Source organism: Glandiceps talaboti, chromosome 23 (assembly GCF_964340395.1).
Source record: "Glandiceps talaboti chromosome 23, keGlaTala1.1, whole genome shotgun sequence".
NCBI classification, from domain to species: Eukaryota; Metazoa; Hemichordata; class Enteropneusta; family Spengelidae; genus Glandiceps; species Glandiceps talaboti.
This window is the reverse complement of record NC_135571.1, coordinates 12768116-12792544: the sequence shown is the minus strand read 5'-3', so window position 1 is coordinate 12792544 and position 24429 is coordinate 12768116. Positions and strand designations below refer to the sequence as shown.

The 24429-nt window shown below is 35.2% G+C and overlaps 3 protein-coding genes across 3 annotated transcripts; 2 read left to right on the top strand and 1 right to left on the bottom strand.

Annotated features, from left to right (window-relative positions):
* Positions 1-444: 444 nt before the first annotated feature.
* On the bottom strand, positions 445-8848 carry LOC144452756 (cornifelin homolog B-like). The gene is made up of 4 exons (XM_078143905.1): positions 8801-8848; positions 5069-5123; positions 1033-1175; positions 445-558 (listed from the first exon to the last, which is right to left on the bottom strand). The coding sequence occupies exons 1-4, from the start codon at positions 8846-8848 to the stop codon at positions 445-447; spliced, it is 360 nt and encodes a 119-aa protein (XP_078000031.1).
* A 3700-nt stretch (positions 8849-12548) lies between these two features.
* LOC144452755 (cornifelin homolog B-like) lies at positions 12549-14967 on the top strand. Its single transcript, XM_078143904.1, has 4 exons — positions 12549-12581; positions 13644-13701; positions 14088-14227; positions 14863-14967. The coding sequence occupies exons 1-4, from the start codon at positions 12549-12551 to the stop codon at positions 14965-14967; spliced, it is 336 nt and encodes a 111-aa protein (XP_078000030.1).
* Positions 14968-17567: 2600 nt separating this feature from the next.
* LOC144452754 (sulfotransferase 1A1-like) lies at positions 17568-18500 on the top strand. The gene has a single exon (XM_078143903.1). It carries the CDS (start codon positions 17568-17570, stop codon positions 18498-18500), a length of 933 nt encoding a protein of 310 aa, XP_078000029.1.
* Positions 18501-24429: the final 5929 nt, after the last annotated feature.

Below are 24429 nucleotides of genomic sequence, written 5' to 3'. Positions count from 1 at the left end.
ACATACATACATACATACACACACTCATACATACATACATACATACATACATACATACATACATACATACATACATACATACATACATACATACATACATACATACATACATACATACATACATACATACATACATACATACATACATACATACATACATACATACATACATACTCCAAGGTTTCATCATAGATGTTTTGTGTGTGTCCAGGTTTCATGTGTATGTATGTGTGCTTGCTTGCGTGCATGTGTGTGTGTGCATGCATGTGTGTACATGCATGTGTATGTGTATGTGTATGTTCATGTGCGAGCATGCATGTGTGTGTGTGTGCTTGCGTATGGTATTGGAAAATGCTCTCGTATGGTAAAAGTATCTATCCAGATGATCGAAAACTAATTTCCAGACACCAGGTATAACCATCCTTCTACTCATTGATGACATCTCTACTTCTTCAACGATATACCAACAGCATCCAATGCTTCAAGCTCTTTCTCTAACTGACAAGCTGCACATGGAGCACACCAAGTGAAGGCACAACAATCAGATAGCATGGAACCCTGGCAACAGATGGATGTGAGATATTAACTGCGGTAAAGCAACTTCAAGACTTGATCAGAACAAACTAACTGGTTTGTTATCCTGGACAATCTATTTAAATATATATTTTCATGGTCTGTCTTTTTATCATACATGTATATGTGTGTATGTGTCCATTGTGTATAAATACAATGTATGTATGTATGTATGTATGTCTCTGTCTGTCTGTATGTATGTATGTATGTATGTATGTATGTATGTATGTATGTATGTATGTATGTATGTATGTATGTATGTATATATGTGTATGTGTGTGTGTATGTATGTATGTATGTCTGTCTGTCTGTCTGTCTGTCTGTATGTATGTATGTATGTATGTATGTATGCATGCCTTCTGTGTGTGTGTGTGTGTGTGTGTGTGTGTGCTTGTGTTTCCATGCATGAATGCATATATGTATTTCTCTGGAACCAAATTAACACTTCATTGTACATACCCTTGTATTTGTCAACATACGCAGCTTCATTCTCAATGGCATTCCAACACAACAAGGCGCCACCAACGGCAAGCAGCAATTCTCACCAAGTTTTACAGATGACATTGCCAATAAACATGGTAAACAGAATGCCCCACAGACACCTGTCGATGTAAAATTTAAAGACAAACAAATGAACGATGTTTATTTTATCTTCAATTCTTTGTAAACAATATAATCTTTATTGTCATTGACAATTTGAAACATCACTCTATCAAATAAATTTAACTTATTTGTACCTAATTTTATTTACATTTTTTAATAATGTATCATATGAAAATGAAACTATCATTATAATAAATGAACAAAGTAAACATACACATGTGTTGCGAGTTGTAAGAAATATTGAAGGTAAGTTTATAACCAAAATATGCGATTTTCCTTTATTTTTTCTATTAATTTTTTCAGAAATATTTATTTTAATTTTTCAAAAACCACTCTAAATTACATGTTTGATATTATGAAACGTAAAGGAGACGATTTGGTTTGGTCGTGGACACGTTATTATCGGTTAAACACAAAAAGTCGCATTTTTCAACTATTACGCAATAAGTCGTTTTTGCAGTCCAAACGACCCCAATTTCGCGTTTTTTTGACCTTTGTGAAGAAATCGACTTTAAATCAACTTTAGTGATGAATACTGCCCTCTACAGTTGACCTATCATTATGAATTCATTAATTAAAGTGTTGCGAGTTGTAAGAAATTTTGAATTTAAGTTTATAACGAAAGTATGAGTTTTTATTAATTTTTGTATTAATTTTTTCAGAAATATTTATTTTAATTTTTCAAAAACCACTCTAAATTACATGTTTGATATTATGAAACGTAAAAGAGACGATTTGGTTTGGTCCTGGACACGTTATTATCGGTTAAACACAAAAAAGTCGCATTTTTCAACTATTACGCAATAAGTCGTTTTTGCAGTCCAAACGACCCCAATTTCGCGTTTTTTGACCTTTGTGAAGAAATCGACTTTAAATCCACTTTAGTGATGAATACAGCCCTCTACAGTTGACCTATCATTATGAATTCATTAATTAAAGTGTTGCGAGTTGTAAGAAATTTTGAATTTAAGTTTATAACGAAAGTATGACAGTTTTTATTAATTTTTGTATTAATTTTTTCAGAAATATTTATTTTAATTTTTCAAAAACCACTCTAAATTACATGTTTGATATTATGAAACGTAAAAGAGACGATTTGGTTTGGTCCTGGACACGTTATTATCGGTTAAACACAAAAAAGTCGCATTTTTCAACTATTACGCAATAAGTCGTTTTTGCAGTCCAAACGACCCCAATTTCGCGTTTTTTGACCTTTGTGAAGAAATCGACTTTAAATCAACTTTAGTGATGAATACTGCCCTCTACAGTTGACCTATCATTATGAATTCATTAATTAAAGTGTTGCGAGTTGTAAGAAATTTTGAATTTAAGTTTATAACGAAAGTATGAGTTTTTATTAATTTTTGTATTAATTTTTTCAGAAATATTTATTTTAATTTTTCAAAAACCACTCTAAATTACATGTTTGATATTATGAAACGTAAAAGAGACGATTTGGTTTGGTCCTGGACACGTTATTATCGGTTAAACACAAAAAGTGTCATTTTTCAACTATTACGCAATAAGTCGTTTTTGCAGTCCAAACGACCCCAATTTCGCGTTTTTTGACCTTTGTGAAGAAATCGACTTTAAATCCACTTTAGTGATGAATACTGCCCTCTACAGTTGACCTATCATTATGAATGCATTAATTAAAGTGTTGCGAGTTGTAAGAAATTTTGAATTTAAGTTTATAACGAAAGTATGAGTTTTTATTAATTTTTGTATTAATTTTTTCAGAAATATTTAGTTCAATTTTTCAAAAACCACTCTAAATTACATGTTTGATATTATGAAACGTAAAAGAGATTATTTGGTTTGGCCGTGGACACGTTATTACGGGTAAAACACAAGAAAGTGTCATTTTCCAACTATTACGCAATAACGCGTTTTTGCAGTCCAAACGGCCCCAATTTCGCCTTTTATGACCTTTGTGAAGAAATCGACTTTGGGGATGTATACTGCCATCTACAGGCGACCTCGTGCTTACCTTTGTCTTTCTCAGGCTGGAGTTCTCAGTTCTTTTCCGATCAAGTAGTAAAATAATAATAATTGCTCTCAGGTTATAAAAAATATCTTCCGTATGATTTTAGACGATTTTGTTGTATTTAACATGATCAAAATATCAAAATTATCCTCTAATTTACAAATGAAAGTAACGAATTTTCCGTTATTTCAAAATATTTATTTTTTCATATTTATTTATCTTATTTATTTATTTATCTTATCTATACTGCCCTCTACAAGCGACCTCATATTTATCTTCGTCTTTCTCAGACTGGCGTTACGTTCTTTTCCGACCAATTCAAGCAGTATAAATAAAGCTCAGGCACAGACGGAGAGGTTGTCTAACTTGTCCGACTTCCCGCAATATCGTGCTTTCCTTCAATATACGGTAACAGGAATGTACGCTATAAATATCTTGTAATATAGTGAATGAAAAAAGTGACGATTTGTACTTGTTACTTGTTGGTTTTGCACTGACTCAGAGGATTATCAAGTTTTCTCCAGGAATATGGTCTCCTTCTTTCGGAATTTCTAACATTGTACATGAATGCTTTCCTTTACATCAATTTTATTAAAAAACCCGTTCTTTGTTCTCAATCCAGGTGTGTTCATTCATTCATTCATTCATTCATTCATTCATTCATTCATTCATTCATTCATTCATTCATTCATTCATTCATTCATTTATTAATATGATGTTGCAAGTATCCCAATGTAAGAAAATAAAGCTGATCACTCGAACTAATCAGGCCTAACAAAACAAATTCTCTGGTTCCGGTTACGCTCAATTTTAGAATAGTTGGGGTGGATAGATTTTTTCTTTTATTTTATTATATATTATTTTCTGTGTGAGTATGTCTAGTTCAGGTTTTCCATTATTTTCAAAATGGTCTCTGTGTTGTTTATTTCTTCCTATCAGATGTACAGCCATTACAGATTGGAAGAACAGTTTTAGAGTGTCTTTTTAAGTTGATGACAGATTCCGCATCCACTATTTCTCGCGAGACTTCACAATTTTTATGATTTCTTTTTCTCGAATAAGTAAAAATAAAGTTTAGGGTCGGCAGTGAAAAGCTAGGTGGGTGCGGGTAACCGGAACCAAACAACTACTTTTTTAGGCCTCACAATGTCCTCACATCAAATGAATTAAGGAAATCCGATGCATGTGTGTGTGTGTGTGTGTGTGCGTGCATATGTGTGTGTATGTATGTATGTATGTATGTATGTATGTATGTATGTATGTGTGTGTGCATGCGTGCGTATTTGTGTATGTGTGTGTATGCATATGTGTGAATGTATATGTGTCTGTCTGTTTGTCTGTCTGTCTGTCTGTCTGTCTGTCTGTCTGTCTGTCTGCCTGTTTTGTTATAGTTGACCTGGTATATTGAGAACAGATACATAATACAAATTCTGTTTTTTGTGTACATGTGTTTCTTTTTTATTCATTTACAATGATAGTTTATTTTTTACATGATATATAAAGAACTGTGTGTCTATATGTATGTATTTGTATATTACTATGATGGATTGGCCCTACTCTTCTGAGGCAGCTCTGCAAAGACTGAGCGAAACGTCTTGGCCAGAAACACTTTACTGGCTAATGTGTGTGTGTGTGTGTGTGTGTGTGTGTGTGTGTGTGTGTGTGTGTGTGTGTGTGTGTGTGTGTGTGTGTGTATTATATATATATATATATATATATATATATATATATATATATATATATATATATATATATACATATATATATATATATATATATACATATATATATATATATATGTATATATATATATATATATATATATATATATATATATATATCCAGTCCACTTCTGAGCTTGAAACTACTCACAAGTTTTCTTTCCCTTACAACAGCTAAACAAACCATTAGTCCAGTTTCTGGCTTTCTTCTGACTAGTTCTAGCCTGTACTACAACCACCTGTCAACATAGAAATATGCCAACATAACATAGAAATATACCAACATAACATAGAAATATACCAACATAACATAAATATACCAACATAACATAGAAATATACCAACATAACATAGAAATATACCAACCTAACATAGAAATATGCCAACATAACATAGAAATATACCAACATAACATAGAAATATACCAACCTAACATAGAAATATGCCAACATAACATAGAAATATGCCAACATAACATAGAAATATACCAACCTAACATAGAAATATGCCAACATAACATAGAAATATACCAACATAACATAGAAATATACCAACCTAACATAGAAATATACCAACATAACATAGAAATATACCAACCTAACATAGAAATATGCCAACATAACATAGAAATATGCCAACATAACATAGAAATATGCCAACATAACATAGAAATATGCCAACATAACATAGAAATATACCAACCTAACATAGAAATATGCCAACATAACATAGAAATATGCCAACATAACATAGAAATATACCAACATAACATAGAAATATGCCAACATAACATAGAAATATACCAACATAACATAGAAATATACCAACATAACATAGAAATATGCCAACATAACATAGAAATATGCCAACATAACATAGAAATATGCCAACATAACATAGAAATATACCAACATAACATAGAAATATACCAACCTAAAATAGAAATATACCAACCTAACATAGAAATATGCCAACATAACTTAGAAATATACCAACCTAACATAGAAATATGCCAACAGAACATAGAAATATACCAACCTAACATAGAAATATACCAACATAACATAGAAATATGCCAACATAACATAGAAATATCCCAACATAACATAGAAATATGCCAACATAACAGAAATATACCAACATAACATAGAAATATACCAACCTAACATAGAAATATGCCAACATAACATACAAATATGCCAACATAACATAGAAATACATCAACATAACAGAAATATACCAACATAACATAGAAATATACCAACATAACATAGAAATATACCAACATAACATAGAAATATACCAACATAACATAGAAATATACCAACATAACATAGAAATATACCAACATAACATAGAAATATACCAACATAACATAGAAATATACCAACCTAACATAGAAATATGCCAACATAACATAGAAATATACCAACATAACATAGAAATATACCAACATAACATAGAAATATACTAGTTCTAGCCTGTACTACAACCACCTGTCAACATAGAAATATACCAACATAACATAGAAATATACCAACATAACATAGAAATATACCAACATAACATAGAAATATACCAACATAACATAGAAATATGCCAACATAACATAGAAATATGCCAACATAACATAGAAATATGCCAACATAACATAGAAATATACCAACATAACATAGAAATATGCCAACATAACATAGAAATATGCCAACATAACATAGAAATATACCAACATAACATAGAAATATGCCAACATAACATAGAAATATGCCAACATAACATAGAAATATACCAACATAACATAGAAATATACCAACATAACATAGAAATATACCAACATAACATAGAAATATACCAACATAACATAGAAATATGCCAACATAACATAGAAATATACCAACATAACATAGAAATATGCCAACATAACATAGAAATATGCCAACATAACATAGAAATATACCAACATAACATAGAAATATACCAACATAACATAGAAATATACCAACATAACATAGAAATATGCCAACATAACATAGAAATATACCAACATAACATCAAAGTAAATAACAGAAGAATGATTTTTCAAGTAGGAAGCCGTGATAAAACTGTTTTACAAATTAAAAAAAAAAAAAAAACAATCTTCATCGATATGACCACTTTAAACTTTAAACTTTAAACTTGGAAGTCGTCAGTATAGGTCCAATCATGCCATCATAGTATTTGTGTTCCCCGGTTGCCTTGACGACAACATTATAGGAGGCGAAAGACACGTGATACCTTTTTATGTCAATACGATAATATCAGAACAAGATTTTGGCATAATATGTTAATAACATTTAATATAAATTGACTCGTTCTAAATTAAAACAAATCTTGTCCAAAATATTCATTGAACTAAAACTTTACGCGGGAATAAGTTCGAGGCTCAAAATAATACAGGGAATAGACGAGTTTCCGGTTCCAAGATGCATTGCGTGAGACGAAATCACCTATGTTGTTACCTTTCGGATTGTTTTAATTTTATTTCATTTGATTTAATAATTTAATTGTGAAATGATGGAAAGACATGTTGACCTCTTTAATTGTGCGTGAATTTATAGGACAAAGACGAAGTCATCAATGACAGAGATAAGAGGGATTTTACTGAATCAGATAAACCCAGGGGTACAGTCAGGTGACAACCATCCCCTGAGTGAGTAGCGCGTGCAAACCCCTCATGCGCGTGCAAAACATAATGGCGTTGGATGCGGAGACGCGCGATGCATCTTGGAACCAGCAACAGGTCTATTGGGGGTAATATACTTTAATAGTAGTTATAAATCATACTCTATACGGTGGTGAAAAGTTTACATGGTCAAACACTTATTTGTCGGTTGTTTATCTGTTGTTAAGAAAAACTAAATTACAAACCAGCAAGCTTAAAGGGTAGTCGGTACCTCTAGCTCTTCAGGCTTTTGTCTTCTCGGTCAATGCGTTTACGACAAGTCACGTGACAGATCATCAACAACAATTTGACGAGTTCAGGTATAGATGACCTTTTTGAGGTCATCTTCACATGGTGACCGCTACATATATTATATCAATATAAGTTGACAACCTGAGATATTTAAGATTGATAAAGTTTATACTGGTCAATAAATCTACATTAATATTGTTCTTGAAGGATTAAGGTCGATACTTTGACACGACGGAATTTGAACGCCTAGAGTTACAAATATTGTGCCACAACCCGATGTATGTTTGACCAAGTGAAGTTAAAGCAATAACCATCATATCATTATATATTGCAATGTACGTATTTCTACAATAATGTAGTTTGAAATACATACCATCAAGACGAATCAGAAACTCTCCAAACATTAAGAGAATAGACACCCGTGAGGTATGTAAATTGTGTATTAGGTCTACAACCCACTAAAAAACACCGATGTGTTTGCTTGAATGAAGTGAGTGTGGCCCAATGAAAGAGTTCACACGAACACAAACGTCGATAAAAACAACAACAACTGAGAAAAAAACCCAATAGTAGATGTTTCTGATGTAGATACACACAATACTTTTATCAATTTGTCTATATCTGTGGAAGCATAGACGTTGGAGAAGGACTCTCTCCAATATCTACATTGGAAGTATAATGTAACTGTTACAGTAATAGTCAGACGCCATCATGATAACGTGTAGTGTTCAAACAGTAAACGGAGTTATTGGAACCGAGGCTCATGTGACGTTTATACTTTCAAATTATAAGTCACAGCACAAATTGCATTGCATGTTTTTGCATACAACTTAATTGTCTCATTTCTGCTTATTAGAACAAGCAAACGCACCGGTGTTTTTTCGGGGGTTGTATGTTACACGGAGGCTGGTAGAAACTTGTGAAATGTGAAAACAAGATCAGTAACTTCAATAATGGTATTACCTGTGGTTGAGCAGCAGTTGGTTGCTTGGTAACGGGGGTTTCGGACATGTTTTAATGTCAGCTTTGTATGATATCTTTAAAAGCCTGGAAAATGAAGTAAACGTAATATTAGAGATATATTATAACGACTATTCATTACATTTTAATGTGTTTGTTTGTTTGTTTGTTTGTTTGAATGTGTGTGTGAGAGAGAAAGAGAGATAGAGCGAGACGACAGACAGACAGACAGACAGACAGACAGACAGACAGACAGACAGACAGACAGACAGACGGACGGATGGACAGAGACAGACAGACAGACAGACAGACAGACAGACAGACAGACAGACAGACAGACAGACAGACAGACAGACAGACAGACAGACAGACAGACAGACAGACAGACAGACAGACAGACAGACAGACAGACATATATAAGACATATTTAAGACTATATTACAGATGGGAAATATACAGTAACTAAATACATTGTAAGCTTTACGCGACGAAATTTAACACATAACTCTTGTTACCATACTCCATTCTTACAGGTCAATACCTTCATGTTGTCCTATCAATGTATTCTACATGTAATATTCAGATAATCACATTCGTGGTGGTTATATCAAACTTTTTAAAAAATACTTTGATAGGGACCTGAGTTCAAGTAAGACAACAAAGAACTTTGAAAATTTACCTTCGTTGTATGCAAACCAGTTGTCCACGTCGATAGCTTAAAGTCGTTTGAATGTTCTGTACTGTTGATTCTATCCTAAGCCATACGCTTCAAGTGTTATAAAACCATATTAAAATATTCATGTTTACGCCTTAGTTTAGGACAATACCAATCACAAGTCAAGGGGTTGCTAGACAATGCAAGTATTCCGTGATTTCATTATAATTTATTATTCATATCATAAAACAAATTATACAGTTTTAATGTTTGTCAAACTGAATAAATAAATAAAATTCGTTTGTTGGCATGACAGGTGAAGGTCACCAAAACAATATAATATAATAAATATATGTCAGCTATAAACGTCCTCTGAGGGAGTTATTAAAGAGCGCCCTCAACGACAGATGAGTCTATCAGTCGATGTACAAGTTTGCAGTTATTGTTATGTATACAAATTAGGTGAAATACAGTACCCTGTCTTAACTGAATGGAACAACAAACTTTTTTCTCATACCTTTCAATCACAGTAGTTGCCGGGGCGGGGATACTCGACTGGGTGATGTGTACCCTGGTGGATTCAAATTATTAGCACAAACAACATGAACAAACACTATAAAAAAAATTCAACACTTGGAGTCAAAAGTATACATTTCATCAAGAAACTAAGGCTGAAATATTCACTTTCAGCCTGAAAATAGTAATCAAAACATACATACATCTCAGAGAATTTGATTATGTCGGTCAAAACAGGAAGTTGTTGAAACGATACATGCATGCACGCACGCACGCACGCACGCACACACACACACACACACATACATGATACATACACATACATACATACATACATACATACATACATACATACATACATACATACATACATACATACATACATACATACATACATACATACATACATACATACATACATACATACATACATACAGACAGACATATATTCCTTGGTTATCATAAATGAGGCATTTACACGTACTGACATGACCTAAATAAAGAGATGACACTACAACATAGCAGTGTACCCATGACAACGATCTTATCTCCAAATACCGCGTTGAGGGCAGGACAGACAACAGTAATTAAATAAAGCGATCATTTTAATGTGATGTCACAGCTTGGATATTACCTGAAAAAAGCAGATCCACCCCGACACTAGTACTGTTTTCTGTCTCGTAGTTCTCTCGACCTGTAGATATCAGATTGCTACGAATCCAAAGAGAATATAAAGGTTGGTATTTTGTTATTGTTATCTTTGCAATTCTTAATATTGTGTTCATAAACTCAAGTTGTGGTAACACAATGGTTTACTGAATTATACACTTCCTGCACAGAGTTACATCCTGGAGTATACCCCATGTACGTCGTGTATCACACATCTGCACATAGTGTTACAAAAAGTGAACTCTATAGTGCGAATTAATATTTTAGTCGTAATCTGGAACCCAAATATGGTTCACTGCGGGAAATATAATGTGGTTGACTGTCCTACAGTGTGTGTGGGGGGGGGGGGAGAGGCGGTATGAGATATGGTATTTAGAATGGATTCGATACTGTCCTGTTATAACGTGGTGGAATGAATGCGATATTCATAGTTAAGTTTCCGCATCTTTAGGGGAAATCAATTATCCAGTATCAAGTATAGTCATGCTGTTCTGTTGCACATTGTTGAATGAAGGAAAATAATCCTTGTTATGAAGTTAGCAAAGATTCAACTGTTCTGATAATTTTTCTGTATAAGAAATGAAGGGTGGTCTTACTGTCTACTATCCGTTGTGCCATGTTGTCACTGCAGGGAATAAAAACACTTATATCAACCATGGTCAGTATGAGTCCATGCTATTTTATAGAAATGTAAAATTAAACGAAAAAAAATGAAATGTTTCAGACAGAGTACTTTGCTATGGAGAATATTGTATATTTAGATGTGGTAATATATTATTTGCATTCTTATCTCGAAAACTTCTATGGTCAGCCACGTCATCTCCAGTGGTAGGCCTAAATACACCATGTTTACATATTGGTTTTTGAAAATCAACGTTTCAACAATATTGACTATTTCCGCCTACAATAACATCAGAAAAGTCTACCCTAATAGCTATAGTTTGCACTTTAGTACTTTACCACCAACCTTAATTGTCAACTAACTCCGACATTCTTTGGTTGACTTCGATGAACGTACGTCAAAATAGATAACTTGGTAATTAGTGTTACAGGATCACGATCGCGATGATAACATAGTCACCAGTTGACCTCCCATCTACAACATGTTAGTTGAAATAATAATACAAAATTAGCAATGTATCCATGACAACGATCTTATCATCCAAATACCTTTTAGGGCAGAACAGACAACATTAAATAAATAAAGCGATCATCACAGTTGGGAATTTTTTTTCATAAAGTAACCAAATATATATTGAGTAACAATTGGTTAATTACTCATTAAAAAAGACAATGTATCTGTAGGTAATGTAGTAGTAAGTTTAATTCTTGAGTGAAATCTTGGTCTTGAATCTGTCTCCATGTTCAAACGGCACTAGTTGTAACTGGAGTATAATTTTTCGATCAGACAATTTTCACTGAAAATTGTTAAAATACCAATAATTAGAGATTGTACATTCTTAATCAGTGGTTGATATTATTCATAAATAGTACAGAAAAGTGATCGTCGTTGAGGGCGCTGATTACTGGGGCGGACTCAAAAATCAATTTTATACGTTTACCCACAGGCGAAGCCGAATATTGTTCAGGGTGTACAGTAAGTACAGTAAGTCCAGTAAGTTATTGTAAACAAAACAATTTTTTAACAAAACCGTTCTAGTTGCAGTTAGTCACAGATTTAATCCTTCCTTTGATAAGTAACAAAAGTGTAGAGTAGACAAATTGAGATTTCTTAGCATTGTGAAAAATACTGAAATATTTTTGAAGAAAAGAAAAAAACCCGGATGTTTGTTGTCATTTTTGATACGAATTAAATATTTTCTTTTATCTACAGGTGTTTATTCGTGTAATTGACAACATTTCAGCTAATCCAACCAGACATTTAGGCGGAGTCTTATAAAGTATTGAACTATGGCCGGTGGTGTAGTTACTATTCAACCATCGGTAAGTATACTTTGCACGTACATCATTATCCCAAAATAGACAGTTGACTGATCTCCACCACAGACCCTCCACTAACTCCACCTAGTGTGACTTGTTTACAACAGGCACAAAACATACGTATTCCAAATAGTTGTCCTCAAGTATGAACAGTCGAGACTAATCATAATAACATTGCGTTGATTGGTTAATGTTGATACTTGGGAATAATGTTTCTTTACGGGAGGGGGAGGGGAGATTTGTGTGTGTCCAGAAAAACTACAATTTAGGAAAAACCCTTTCTCATCCACCGATTCTCTCTGTTGCATCAACGAAATGACGTAATCACTTATTACGTACTTGTGTCTTATAGTTTGCAAACTTCACGAATTCCACCACGTCATCAAAATAACACCTGATGATTCAAGTTATATATACATTCAGTAACTGATTCAGGTGATGTTGGCTAGCTATTAACTTGCTCCAATTGACTAGATATAACTTCCTCCAATCGGTGAAAACTATTGCAGGTCGTCATTTTCATGTCAACTACCAGCATAATTAGTATACAAACCTTTTAAATCACACTTCTAGTTATATCTAGAGCTAGACATTTTAAGATGTCATAACATTCTTTTAATTTTAGTCCGTACTTTGATTACACATTACTTTAATTTTAGTCCGTACTTTGATTACATTGCTGTGAGCAGACAGTTTTACGACATGGGCGAGTCTCTATACAAATGGACTTTGTCATATGTTGGCTTAGTCGTGTTTATCTCACAACGGTGTAACCTAAATCATGATATACGTACAGATATACGTACCTGTTCAAACACGGTAAAACGACGGTTTTTGGCAATCTACCAGTATACTTGGTCAACTTTGAACCTTAACCTTTGAACCTTAACCTTGGCCCATATAAGTTTGATAGAGATGTATACATGTATGTCCTGTGAAATTAAAATGACTTGATACCAGCATGTTGTTTGATTATGTTTTGATATATTATGCTGATGTCATAACCACGACAATATAATTTGTGATTGTAGGGTGACGTCATTTGTTGTTTATTTTTCTTTCAAGAGAAGAATATGGAGCCACAATCTTTTTGAATGCCAGTGCCGTGATTCGCCATGTACATGTAAGTTTTACACGTCACTTGTTACCATGGTTACAACCATGCATGGTGGCAATTATGCAGTGAGTGAGTGAGTGAGTGAGTGAGTGGGTGAGTGAGTGAGTGAGTGAGTGAGTGAGTGAGTTGTTGTTGTTGTTGTTGTTGTTGTTGTTGTTGTTCCTTTATTCCTCCTCAAAAAAGAGAAGAGTTACACAACAAAAAAGCAAAAAACTATCAAATCAGATCAGAGAGGAAAAGTATAAATAATTACAGAAAACTAATTGCAATATTCATGTTTCAAATAAACATGGCGTAGGGTTCGTTTCTAAATGTCCAGGCACATATGCATAAACTTATTTGCATCATGCTGACACAAACTGCACATAATATTATATGTTGTATCTATGTAGGTATTACAGTATCGTTCTGCTATCCTTGTTACATGTCAAGAGTTGGGACACGTCTTGGTGAAAACCCATTAACACCATGTTGTGTGCCGTGCTCTGCATTGCCATTCAGAACTAAACTAAGAACGATGTTTAACATAACGGTAAGGAAAGATGGTTTATCAGGATTTTAAAAAAAGTCATCACTACCACCATCACCATCACCACCACCACCACCGACACCATCACCACCATCACCATCACTATCACCACCACCACCACCATCACCACCACCACCACTACCAACACCACCAACACCACTACCACCACCACCACCACTACCACCACTACCACCATCACCACCACCACTACCACCACCACCGACACCCCCACCACCACCATCACCAACACCACTACCACCACCACCACTACCACCATCACCACCACCACCATCACCACCGAAACCACCACCATCACCACCACCACCACCACCACCACCACCACCACCACCACCACCACCACCGACACCACCACCACCACAGGGAATAACCTTATGTACATTTCGTAGTTTGTTTCTTTTATGATTACTATAAGATCGTTGAAAATAAAAGTGTAATACTGAAGGAAATATCACCTAGAAAAATCTGTTTTGTGAATAAAGTTGATGATACTGCACCTACAATGATATTAAACTGTTCAAATAAAAGAGAAATACATTCAATTTTAACTAATAGCTGCAAACATGGGTTTTATTCATCCAGAATGATTTTCTTTCTTTCTTTCTTTCTTTCTTTTGCAGGGTTCTGTTCTCAATGACTGCTGTGTGACGACTTTTTGTTGTTGTTGTGCTGCATGCCAAATGAATCGGGAATTGGACTTTCTCAAGGATCAAGGACTTATTTGACTTATTTGACAAAGGGTAGACACGTGACCTGACGGAAGGTTGTATCTGATTGGACCACAGTATCATTTTCATGGACCTAAATTGTGACAAGGGGTAGACAATATTGACGGATATAATTTTACCTGATTGGACCAAAAGTATGGAAATACTACCCTAAATATTGTCACCGTCCGATGAACTAGATGATAGACACATTTATATTTTCATTTGCAAAACTACTAAAACCACAGGAAATACGTATACTGGATATTTTAAATACTTGATTATCGTCTGCACAAAACCTCCAAAAGTTTAAACTTTAGGCCATTCTCTGCACGCAGTTCTTTTCAAAGTACACTGCGCATGAGCATTGCCTCTAAGCTTTGAATAAATTACACGTTTCAACTTGGATTATTAATGCTAAAATGCATATTTTGGCATGAGAAGTGAGCATGCGCAGGAGTTCAGGTTCACTACCTAAGTAAACACATTACTAGTAGCTAAGTCATCTCCTTTCATATGTTTTCCGTGAAGCAAATTGACACTTTCAGTATATCTTATGCAGATTTACATACCTCTGATTTTTTTTTTGCAATTATTTTCCACAAGGATTTTCAGACGGGGTTGCTGTTGCTATGTTTTCTGTATACCTCTAGTTTCGATATGGAACAATTACAATGTTTGACCTTTTCTGAAGAGATAGTCACTGTATATGTGAATTAGATATTGCATTTATTATGATATAGACATCCATAAAAATTATCTATATTGGCACGTGTGACGGCTTTTTCCCAGTAAATAACAAATGTTATTATATTTTTAGTATCAATCAATCGATCGATCGATCGATCGATCGATCGATCGATTGATTGATTGATTGATTGATTGATTGATTGATTGATTGATTGATTGATTGATTGATTGATTGATTGATTGATTGATTGATTATGGATGGATGGATGGATGGATGGATTGATTGATTGATTGATTGATTGATTGATTGATTGATTGATTGATTGATTGATTGATTGACTGACTGATTGATTGATTGATTGATTGATTGATTGATTGATTGATTGATTATGGATGGATGGATGGATGGATGGATTGATTGATTGATTGATTGATTGATTGATTGATTGATTGATTGATTGATTGATTGATTGATTGATTGATTGATTGATTGATTGATTGATTGATTGATTGATTGATTGATACTGAAAAATTAGGAGTTCATCTGCACTACACACATAGCACAACTCCTTATGCCACGTCACCAATGCACGAGCCATTTAGAACACCCTGGTCGTTCTACGTCACTGTGTTGGAAAAGTGAGTGAGTCGAAACGTTCAAATTGCCATTGATATGAATGACGTCATTGATTACTGGTGCTGGTATAATTATATTATTCTCCAATATTTTTCTTTAGTCAACTGGAAAATACTCGTAACCTAAGGGTCGTCACTACGAATCGATAGACGAGTAGTGACAAAGACCCTTACATACATACATACATACATACATACATACATACATACATACATACATACATACATAATGATTTATGTTGATTTTCAAGTACAATTTGGTTTGTAGCTAATATATATAACATATTACCTAAAATATAGCATATATATCCTATCATATACTGAGAGTTAATCAGCTTGATACAAATGTAGGAATTATTATGTATACAAATATGTATACTGTATCACCAAATATGGATACTATATCACCAAATATGGATACTATATCACCTAATATGGATACTCTATCACCAAATATGGATAATACATCACCAAATATGGATAATATATCAAATATGGATACTATATCACCAAATATGGATATTATATCACCAAATATGTATACTATATCACCAAATATGGACACTATATCACCAAATATGGATACTATTTCACCAAATATGGATACTATTTCACCAAATGTAGACACTATATCACAAAATTTAGATAAATGAAATTTGTTGATGATACACAGAAGGCAGATCGAGATACAGCGAGACATGTGAGCTCCGAGTTATATATCCTACTAATACCATGGCTCTCTTTCTGGTGATATTAAACTTGATGATATTCGGTAAACAACTGTATTCCCATATCTTATTTTCACATATACATCCGCACTCACACTTAACCCTTGTCAAATTGATTAAGTAATAATCACTAAGGGGTGCCAGCTCAGTAATAATCACCATTCATCATTCAGGCAACTGTGATTTCTTCGTTTGTGTAGGCATAAAACTTGTTTCTTTTGACATAGCAACCACAATGGCGGTGATACGTGGAAAGTGTTGGATCTGAGCTTGGGTTAACTTATCGCTAAATATTGTCAGCTGTGACCATTTTGAACAGATCACAATGATAAATTGAACAACTGAAGGTATATACTATGGCTAGACGTTGTTTATTTGACCCTTTACGTTTATTTTGTGTATATTTCCGAGCTCTCAAATTAAATCTCACAAGTTCTGTACTTGTGCTTCGCACTCTCCAGACACCAAATCAGGTGCCCTCTAGTGGTGAACTTAGCAACAGCTCCTATGACTGAAACTTTCAACCTTTGAACGCAGCTTTGTAAGGAGACACCTCAAATCAAAATGAATTCCGAATATATGCGTGTTTATGAATTTAAGGGGCATCGTTTTTGGGAGGGGTTTATGTCGAAAAAACTAGTTGAAGAAAGGCGGGCAAATCAAATCAAGGTACGGGATGGTGACGTGTTTGTAACCAGTTTTCAGAAGTCTGGAACATCATGGGTACTACATGCATTGGTGATGATGTACGACAACTGGGGGCTACTGGAACTCAGCGATCGAAAGATTGCACCTATGCCCGATTACTTCTATAGAGTACCAGAAGCTCCTGGCGTCCTGGGTGAAGCCACTAAAAAGTTTATCGCAACAGCTAACGACATCCCGTCACCGAGACTTTTCAAGACCCACCTACCACCATGTTTATTTCCAGTCGACTGGCAAGAGAAGAAAGGTAAAGTCATTTACATCGCTAGAAATCCAAAGGATGTATGTGTATCATCGTATTTTTTCACGAAAGCAACGATAGCCGGTCTGTCAGAGAAAATGGAGAGCTTAGTTGGTAGTAACATGCCTCCCTGGGATGAGTACGTCCAGATGTTTGCTAGGGGTGAAATGATTGGCCCATGGTTACGTCATGTTGTTGAGTGGCGACAATTTGGACAGGACGATAACGTTCTACATGTTACCTACGAGGATTTGAAGAAAGATATGAAATCTGTCTTTGAAAAGATGGCGAATTTTATCGGTCGACCATTATCATCCGAAAAGCTGGATAAAGTTGTAGCTGGCTGCAGTATCGAAGAGATGAGAAAACATGCACAGAAGGAGTTGGATTTCGACGAGGAAGCCTACGCCTTTAAAGTGAACCCGTTCTTCCGGAAGGGAAAGACGGGAAATTGGAAGGATCATTTCACCGTGGCTCAGAATGAGATGTTCGACGGAACAATAGGCCAAGGACTAAAAGAAGCCGGTATCAATTTCACATATGAAATGTGAATGGCTTGAAGAGAAATAATTAATGGCCACATTAAATTGTAAATTGCACGTTTTTAGTACTTCTAAAATATCGCTCAAATGTAGAACTGCCTCTGGGATCAATATCTCTGATGATCAAAGTTCATAAACGTTGTCATGTGAAATCATGTTATTGGGCTTTGTGAAATAATAACAGATATTTGGGGTTCAAAGTTTGTTTCTCGGGAAATCAAGAAACTTTGTTTTCCCATAGAGTCTATACACATACACAGTATTCGCGATGGCCATATCGCAGGACTCAAAAACAGCCTAATTATTTGTATCATGACACCTTTCACAAATTTGTGACCTTGTATTTCTTGGTTCTAACTCACAATAGGTACGAGTTTTCTTAAACTAAGCAACAGAAAGAGATGGTTTTTATTTTCGAGTGAACGTTTAATGCGAAGAAAGGAACGGGTTTATTTTGCAAGTCACGCTGGTCGTTTGTGTTAAAGTTTGCATGTAATGTTACATTCATTTACCATACTAGGCCAATATATATATATATATTTAAAAAATAGTGTTTTTCCGATAACCCGACTGACCCTAGTTTAACCCAACCGACCCTAAACTTTTTTTTACCTTCAGGAAAGGTAAACATAGTGATAATTTATGTCCATTTCTGTTTAATTTGTAACATTCTTTTCACATTCAAAGGGTAAAATAGACACAGTTTACTTCCATTTCCGTCTAAATTTTCTTGCCAAAAGTGTCTCTTTGGTTAACATTTTTAATATCACATTCCAAAGAAACCAGATCTTTTTAGACTGTATATTAAGTTTGCAAAGTACAGTCTGTATATTGTGTTCATCTATTTCACCTATAATTGTCTTCGTTTCTTTCTTTTACATCTCATAAAACTATCACAGAAATATTATGACCAATGAGTATCTTGTGTTTTAGGGTCAAAGAAATTTCGCCAATATAATGAAATGAAATAAAATGAAATGTATAACTCCCCTATTTTCTGAAGTCATGTTATCGAAAACAAACATTACTTTTTATGTTGCCTAAGTGCACAATGACTAGATCAGCTGATATGCTTTACTAGATATGCAAATTGAACTTTGGATTTTGCAGTGTGTCTACCTTAGTGGGCAGTTATCTAGGGGTTACACTTTGATGCGAAGTATAAAGTATGGAATCGGGTTGTTCGACACAGAGATTCGTTTTGATTGAACGGCTGAGATTATCAGAAAGCAGACAACAACTGACATCTATAGTACAATGGCAATAGACCTGTTGTAGGTTCCAAGATGCATTGCGCGTCTCTCCATACAATGCCATGTATTCTGTACGCGCGGAGGGGTTTGCACGCGCTACTCAGGGGGATGGTTGTCACATGACTGTACCTTGGGTTTACCCGTAAAATCCCTCATTGTCATCGATGACGTTCAGTCTTTGTTCTATAAAATCACCCATAATTTCGAAATATATTTAATATTTATCATTATAAATTGTGTTAGTTTGACTAAATGGGCTCGGATACCAAACCTCTATTAAAATTGCAGTAAGTTTAATACATTGAATAAGTAATAATATAGAACAGTCTTGGAATTCCATAGCTAGGGTTAATGAATTCAATTCTGGTCAAATCTTTTCAAATTAAATCACATCTTAGTAATACCAGACTTCACTATAGTCGATTTTCCGGTTCCAAGATGCATTGCGCGAGATGACGTCGCTTGTGTTGTTACATTTAGTCCTGTTTTGGCTTTATTACGTTTGAAATATAATTTTCATCAGGAAATGATGAAAAGACATGTTGACCTCTTTGATTATGAGTGATTTTATAGAACAAAGACTAAATGCCACCAATGATAGAGAGTGATTTTGCAGGTGAACCCAGGGTACGGTCAGGTGACAACCATCCCCATGAGTAGCGTGTGCAAACCCCTCATAGCTCAGCGAGTACTCAATGCATAGCATTCTAGGGAGAGACGCGAAATGCATCTTGGAACCGGAAACAGGTCTATGATCGTGATGCGCTTTGAGCACAGTGTGGAAATGTGGCGTGGATATGTAGAAACTTGAAAATCAGTGATGGTACTTACCGTTGTCATACCAATGATAGTATTTCTTGTCTGAATCAATCTCATCTTTCTTATCATCACAATAGCATTCCATTCTCTCATCGTAACACATTTCTTGATAATTTCTGCATTTTCCATCAGTACACCGTATCATTCCATCATCACAGACTGTTGTGAGGAACAAAATACAGAATGTCTCGAATTCAACGCGAACACCTGTTTCCGGTCAAAGGTCATACTTATCTCAAAGCCCAAGTAACTGTACCTTGTCGATATTCTGGGTATTTTTTTAATAATCGTTCTGATTACAGAAGCTGAATGGAGGTACTGTGTATGTACACTGTCTTGATGTCCATGTGTAAATATTCGTATAAAAAAAAGATATGGACCATTTCGACTGGTTTGTCAACAAAATTACGGGAACTTAGGTGCATGCATAATTGCCGCCTCATGTGTGTCACCTTCAGTCGAAGAGTACGAGGCGAGTTAGTTAACTCCTTGCGGCTCACGTCATTCAGGGCGCGGCGTACTTCGTGATTCTCACTTGCATGGCAAGGGAGGCTAGACTACAGTGAACTTCTCAACATGCTCAATGTGACAATGTCACAGGAGTCTTCGCTCCGTAACCAGACGAGTCTCGGTAATCTCTAGTAGAGCCCCCAGCGGTGAGAATGTGGGCACCGTGATAGTAAACAGCACCATCAACGTCGAGCATGTTTTATCACATATATCTATGTGGTACAAACAAGTCATTGAGAATGACATAGTCCCGCTATAATTGGGTTTTAAGGAATTATCACAACTCTGATCACGCAACAACATTTGTGAACCTAAAACAAACAGACTTAGATATGTTGTGTGTGCTTGTTGGACATGGAACATGCCTACAACAATAAAGGATTGGTTGGGTATGGGGGATCATATCACGATGGAAATGGAGTCTGAGTTATGGCTTTGGACATGGAAAATTCACAAACAAAATGGTTGCCAGGCAGCCATATTGGATCGTATCACGACGAAAATGGATATGCACATGTATGTCATAGAACACTGTCCTAATTCCAACTTTGAATGAGATCTGTTCAAGCATGTCTGAGTTATGGCTTTAGACAGGGAAAATTCGCAAAGAAAATGGTTGCTAGGCGGCCATATTGGATCGTATCATAAAACAAATTGACGTGCATATGTATGCCATAGCATGTTGCCCCTGTACCAAGTTTGAAAAAAATCAGTCCAGGCATCTCCAAGAAACGGCTGCAGACGGACGGACGCATGGACGCACGGACAGACGGAACCCAATCCATAAGTCCCCGTTCCGGACTTCGTCCGCGGGGACTAATAAAGCTGTTGACAGTAGCAAAATACATGGAGCTAATCCCGATACAATTAGGTTTTATTCCCTGGAAAATATGAGTGACCAAGTAAAGGGGACTCTTGTCATTACTACAAGTGAAAGAGGAGCAGTGACAAATCCATATGGTGAGGGAGTGAGTATTTTCCAATGGAATGAAGAAAAATATCTGAGAACGATATACTATATTACTAGTAATAGTATCCCTGTGGGTGATTGGAAGCCACGGATAGTCTCTTCACCTGCATAATGACAACAATGTTGCAGCCAGAGGGTTTTTTTGGGTCATTTGACACACATTTTTTGGACATGACCCACAATTTTGGAAGTGATGGGTCATAGATGACCCACACTAACATTGTATGCAAATATGTTTAGCAATAGTGCACAACATGACCACATCTATAGCAACAGCCAAATGATCCTGTATATTGCATAGATAACAACAGGGTTGGATAGGCAACTGCATAACCATTCAGCAAATATCTAGCATGGATCAGCATGTGGGTAAATATTTTGCAGTTGTGCTACAGTGCCATTGGCGCTTTTTTAAAAATAATAATGTCCCCCAAAAATCATATGATGACCCAGAAAAATGAAAGTCTCAGGACACTGTGTCCCACTCTTTCAAAAGGCTTGCTGCAACACTGTGACAATATCATTTTACAATATAATGAGATTAATTTCAGGACCTGTTAATGTCAATAATTGTGTATGATATTAGTCAGGACATGGCGAATCATTAATATGAATGGGTGGCTCAAGCACAGACATGTCGATCGTCAATATTAATCGATCACGATCATGTTTTCCAGGGGTAGGGAGCATTTTCAAGGGTTTTCCGGGGATTTTCCAGGGAGGGTTTGAAATTCCAGGGTTTTCCAGGACCATGCAAACCCTGGTCAAATTATTGCAACCTTATATTTAGGGTAGAGGACGCCGTGACTTTGGAATGCTTTGCCAGGAAACTGGAGTACAAGGGGAAAACCTGCATTGCTGGGTCAAACTGAGCATCACCCTTCTTAATACATACGTACAGAGCTGGTTAAATTTTAATTCAAACCCAGCCGACACCTGGTGGGTTTGAACCCAGGCTGCAGAGGTAAGAGGCATACGAGCTGACTGCTCGGCCACTGACAACCCCGCAGGATTTCCACTCAGACATTAGACAACCCGTGCATCGTAGAAAATGCCAAATTCATCGAGGTTTGTCGACATGTTGCACAAGTTGTAACTGGTGAAAATTGCTACATATTTCACAGTAATAGTCACTTCTAAAAGTATCCAGAATGTTAACAGTTATTAAATGGAAACGTCACCAATGTGTACACGTCCACTTAGTTTTTGTACTGTTTGCTTTATATATAAACAGATAGATACAACTAAATAACATTTTTCACAAATGACTGAAACTGTGAAATCAAACCACTATATAAAAAAATTGTCACATGAATTGCATCTTGGGAATAAACTCTTCCAACTTTTACTGTTACTTTGGTTGAGAAAACTCAACCTATTCTAAAATTTATTTAAAAATCCAAGGTCATCGTACATATCTTTGAAATATAGGTGAAAACAATATCAAAATTTAGTCATTTCAAAACCAATATGGCTGCCGAATTAACTATGTTATTAACTCTATATTAGAAAATAAAAGATTGCTAAGCGCAATGAAAACAAGACAGTGAACCCTTAATTTTCTTTTATTACTTCAAAATGAACAGCAGCAAGTTTTGAATGGTAAAGTTTGGACAGAAATGACCAAATTTGATTTTGAGGGAAATAGGCTATTTCAGACTGCAAACAGGCAATTGAGAATACAGCGCCCTCACTCAGATTGGGGTATCATCACCTCATAGTACTGTTTCTTTAAAGAGCTTTGTCCCTTGGTATTCTATAGAAGTGTAAATCAGGGATGTTTTTCATATTGTTCAGATATTGAGGAAAGCAGCAGTGCTCTATGATTAACTAGTAACCTATACCATGTCTACCCCCAAGGTACACACAGACTGGAAGTAGAGCGCCACTGTGGCAAATATTGGAAATGCCTATTGCCTAAAAGTATTAGATTACAGTAAAAGTGTGAAATATAAACATCACTCCAAAAATAGGATTAAAATATGTACAATTCACTGCACTTTTTCAGTTAAAATTTACAATCTTAGAGTCTGATGACATCATTCCATACTTAATAAAAAATAAAATCATATTTGAAGTACCTAAAATGGAAATGTAGGCTCGTTGCCATGACAATACTCTCACTAATCACATCATTAGTTGTGTGGCATCAAAACAAGGCCTTAAAATATGATCTAAATGTTTTATTTTAATCTAAGTAAAATCACATTTTTACAATCCGTTCCACTTAATATATGTCATGGAATAATAATACATCCTGAAATTGATGTCTTCGCTCTGCTGGACTTCATTGCTATACAATGAATTACAATCTACATTTGTATCATTAGTGACCCTGCTGATGTACCAGTGATTACTTGAATCGATGTGTGTGCATAATTCAGGT

What these genes read in the sequence shown, in the direction of transcription:
- LOC144452756 (XM_078143905.1), bottom strand. Translation starts at nt 8,848, where the DNA reads ATGTCCGAAACCCCCGTTACCAAGCAACCAACTGCTGCTCAACCACAG. An exon ending in CAACTGCTGCTCAACCACAG is followed by an intron (nt 5,124 to 8,800) that starts GTAATACCATTA and finishes CTATGTTGACAG; the next exon opens with GTGGTTGTAGTACAGGCTAG. An exon ending in GTATGTTGACAAATACAAGG is followed by an intron (nt 559 to 1,032) that starts GTATGTACAATG and finishes ATCTGTTGCCAG; the next exon opens with GGTTCCATGCTATCTGATTG.
- LOC144452755 (XM_078143904.1), top strand. Translation starts at nt 12,549, where the DNA reads ATGGCCGGTGGTGTAGTTACTATTCAACCATCG. An exon ending in CCGTGATTCGCCATGTACAT is followed by an intron (nt 13,702 to 14,087) that starts GTAAGTTTTACA and finishes GTATCTATGTAG; the next exon opens with GTATTACAGTATCGTTCTGC. An exon ending in GAACGATGTTTAACATAACG is followed by an intron (nt 14,228 to 14,862) that starts GTAAGGAAAGAT and finishes TTTCTTTTGCAG; the next exon opens with GGTTCTGTTCTCAATGACTG.
- LOC144452754 (XM_078143903.1), top strand. Translation starts at nt 17,568, where the DNA reads ATGAATTCCGAATATATGCGTGTTTATGAATTTAAGGGGCATCGTTTT.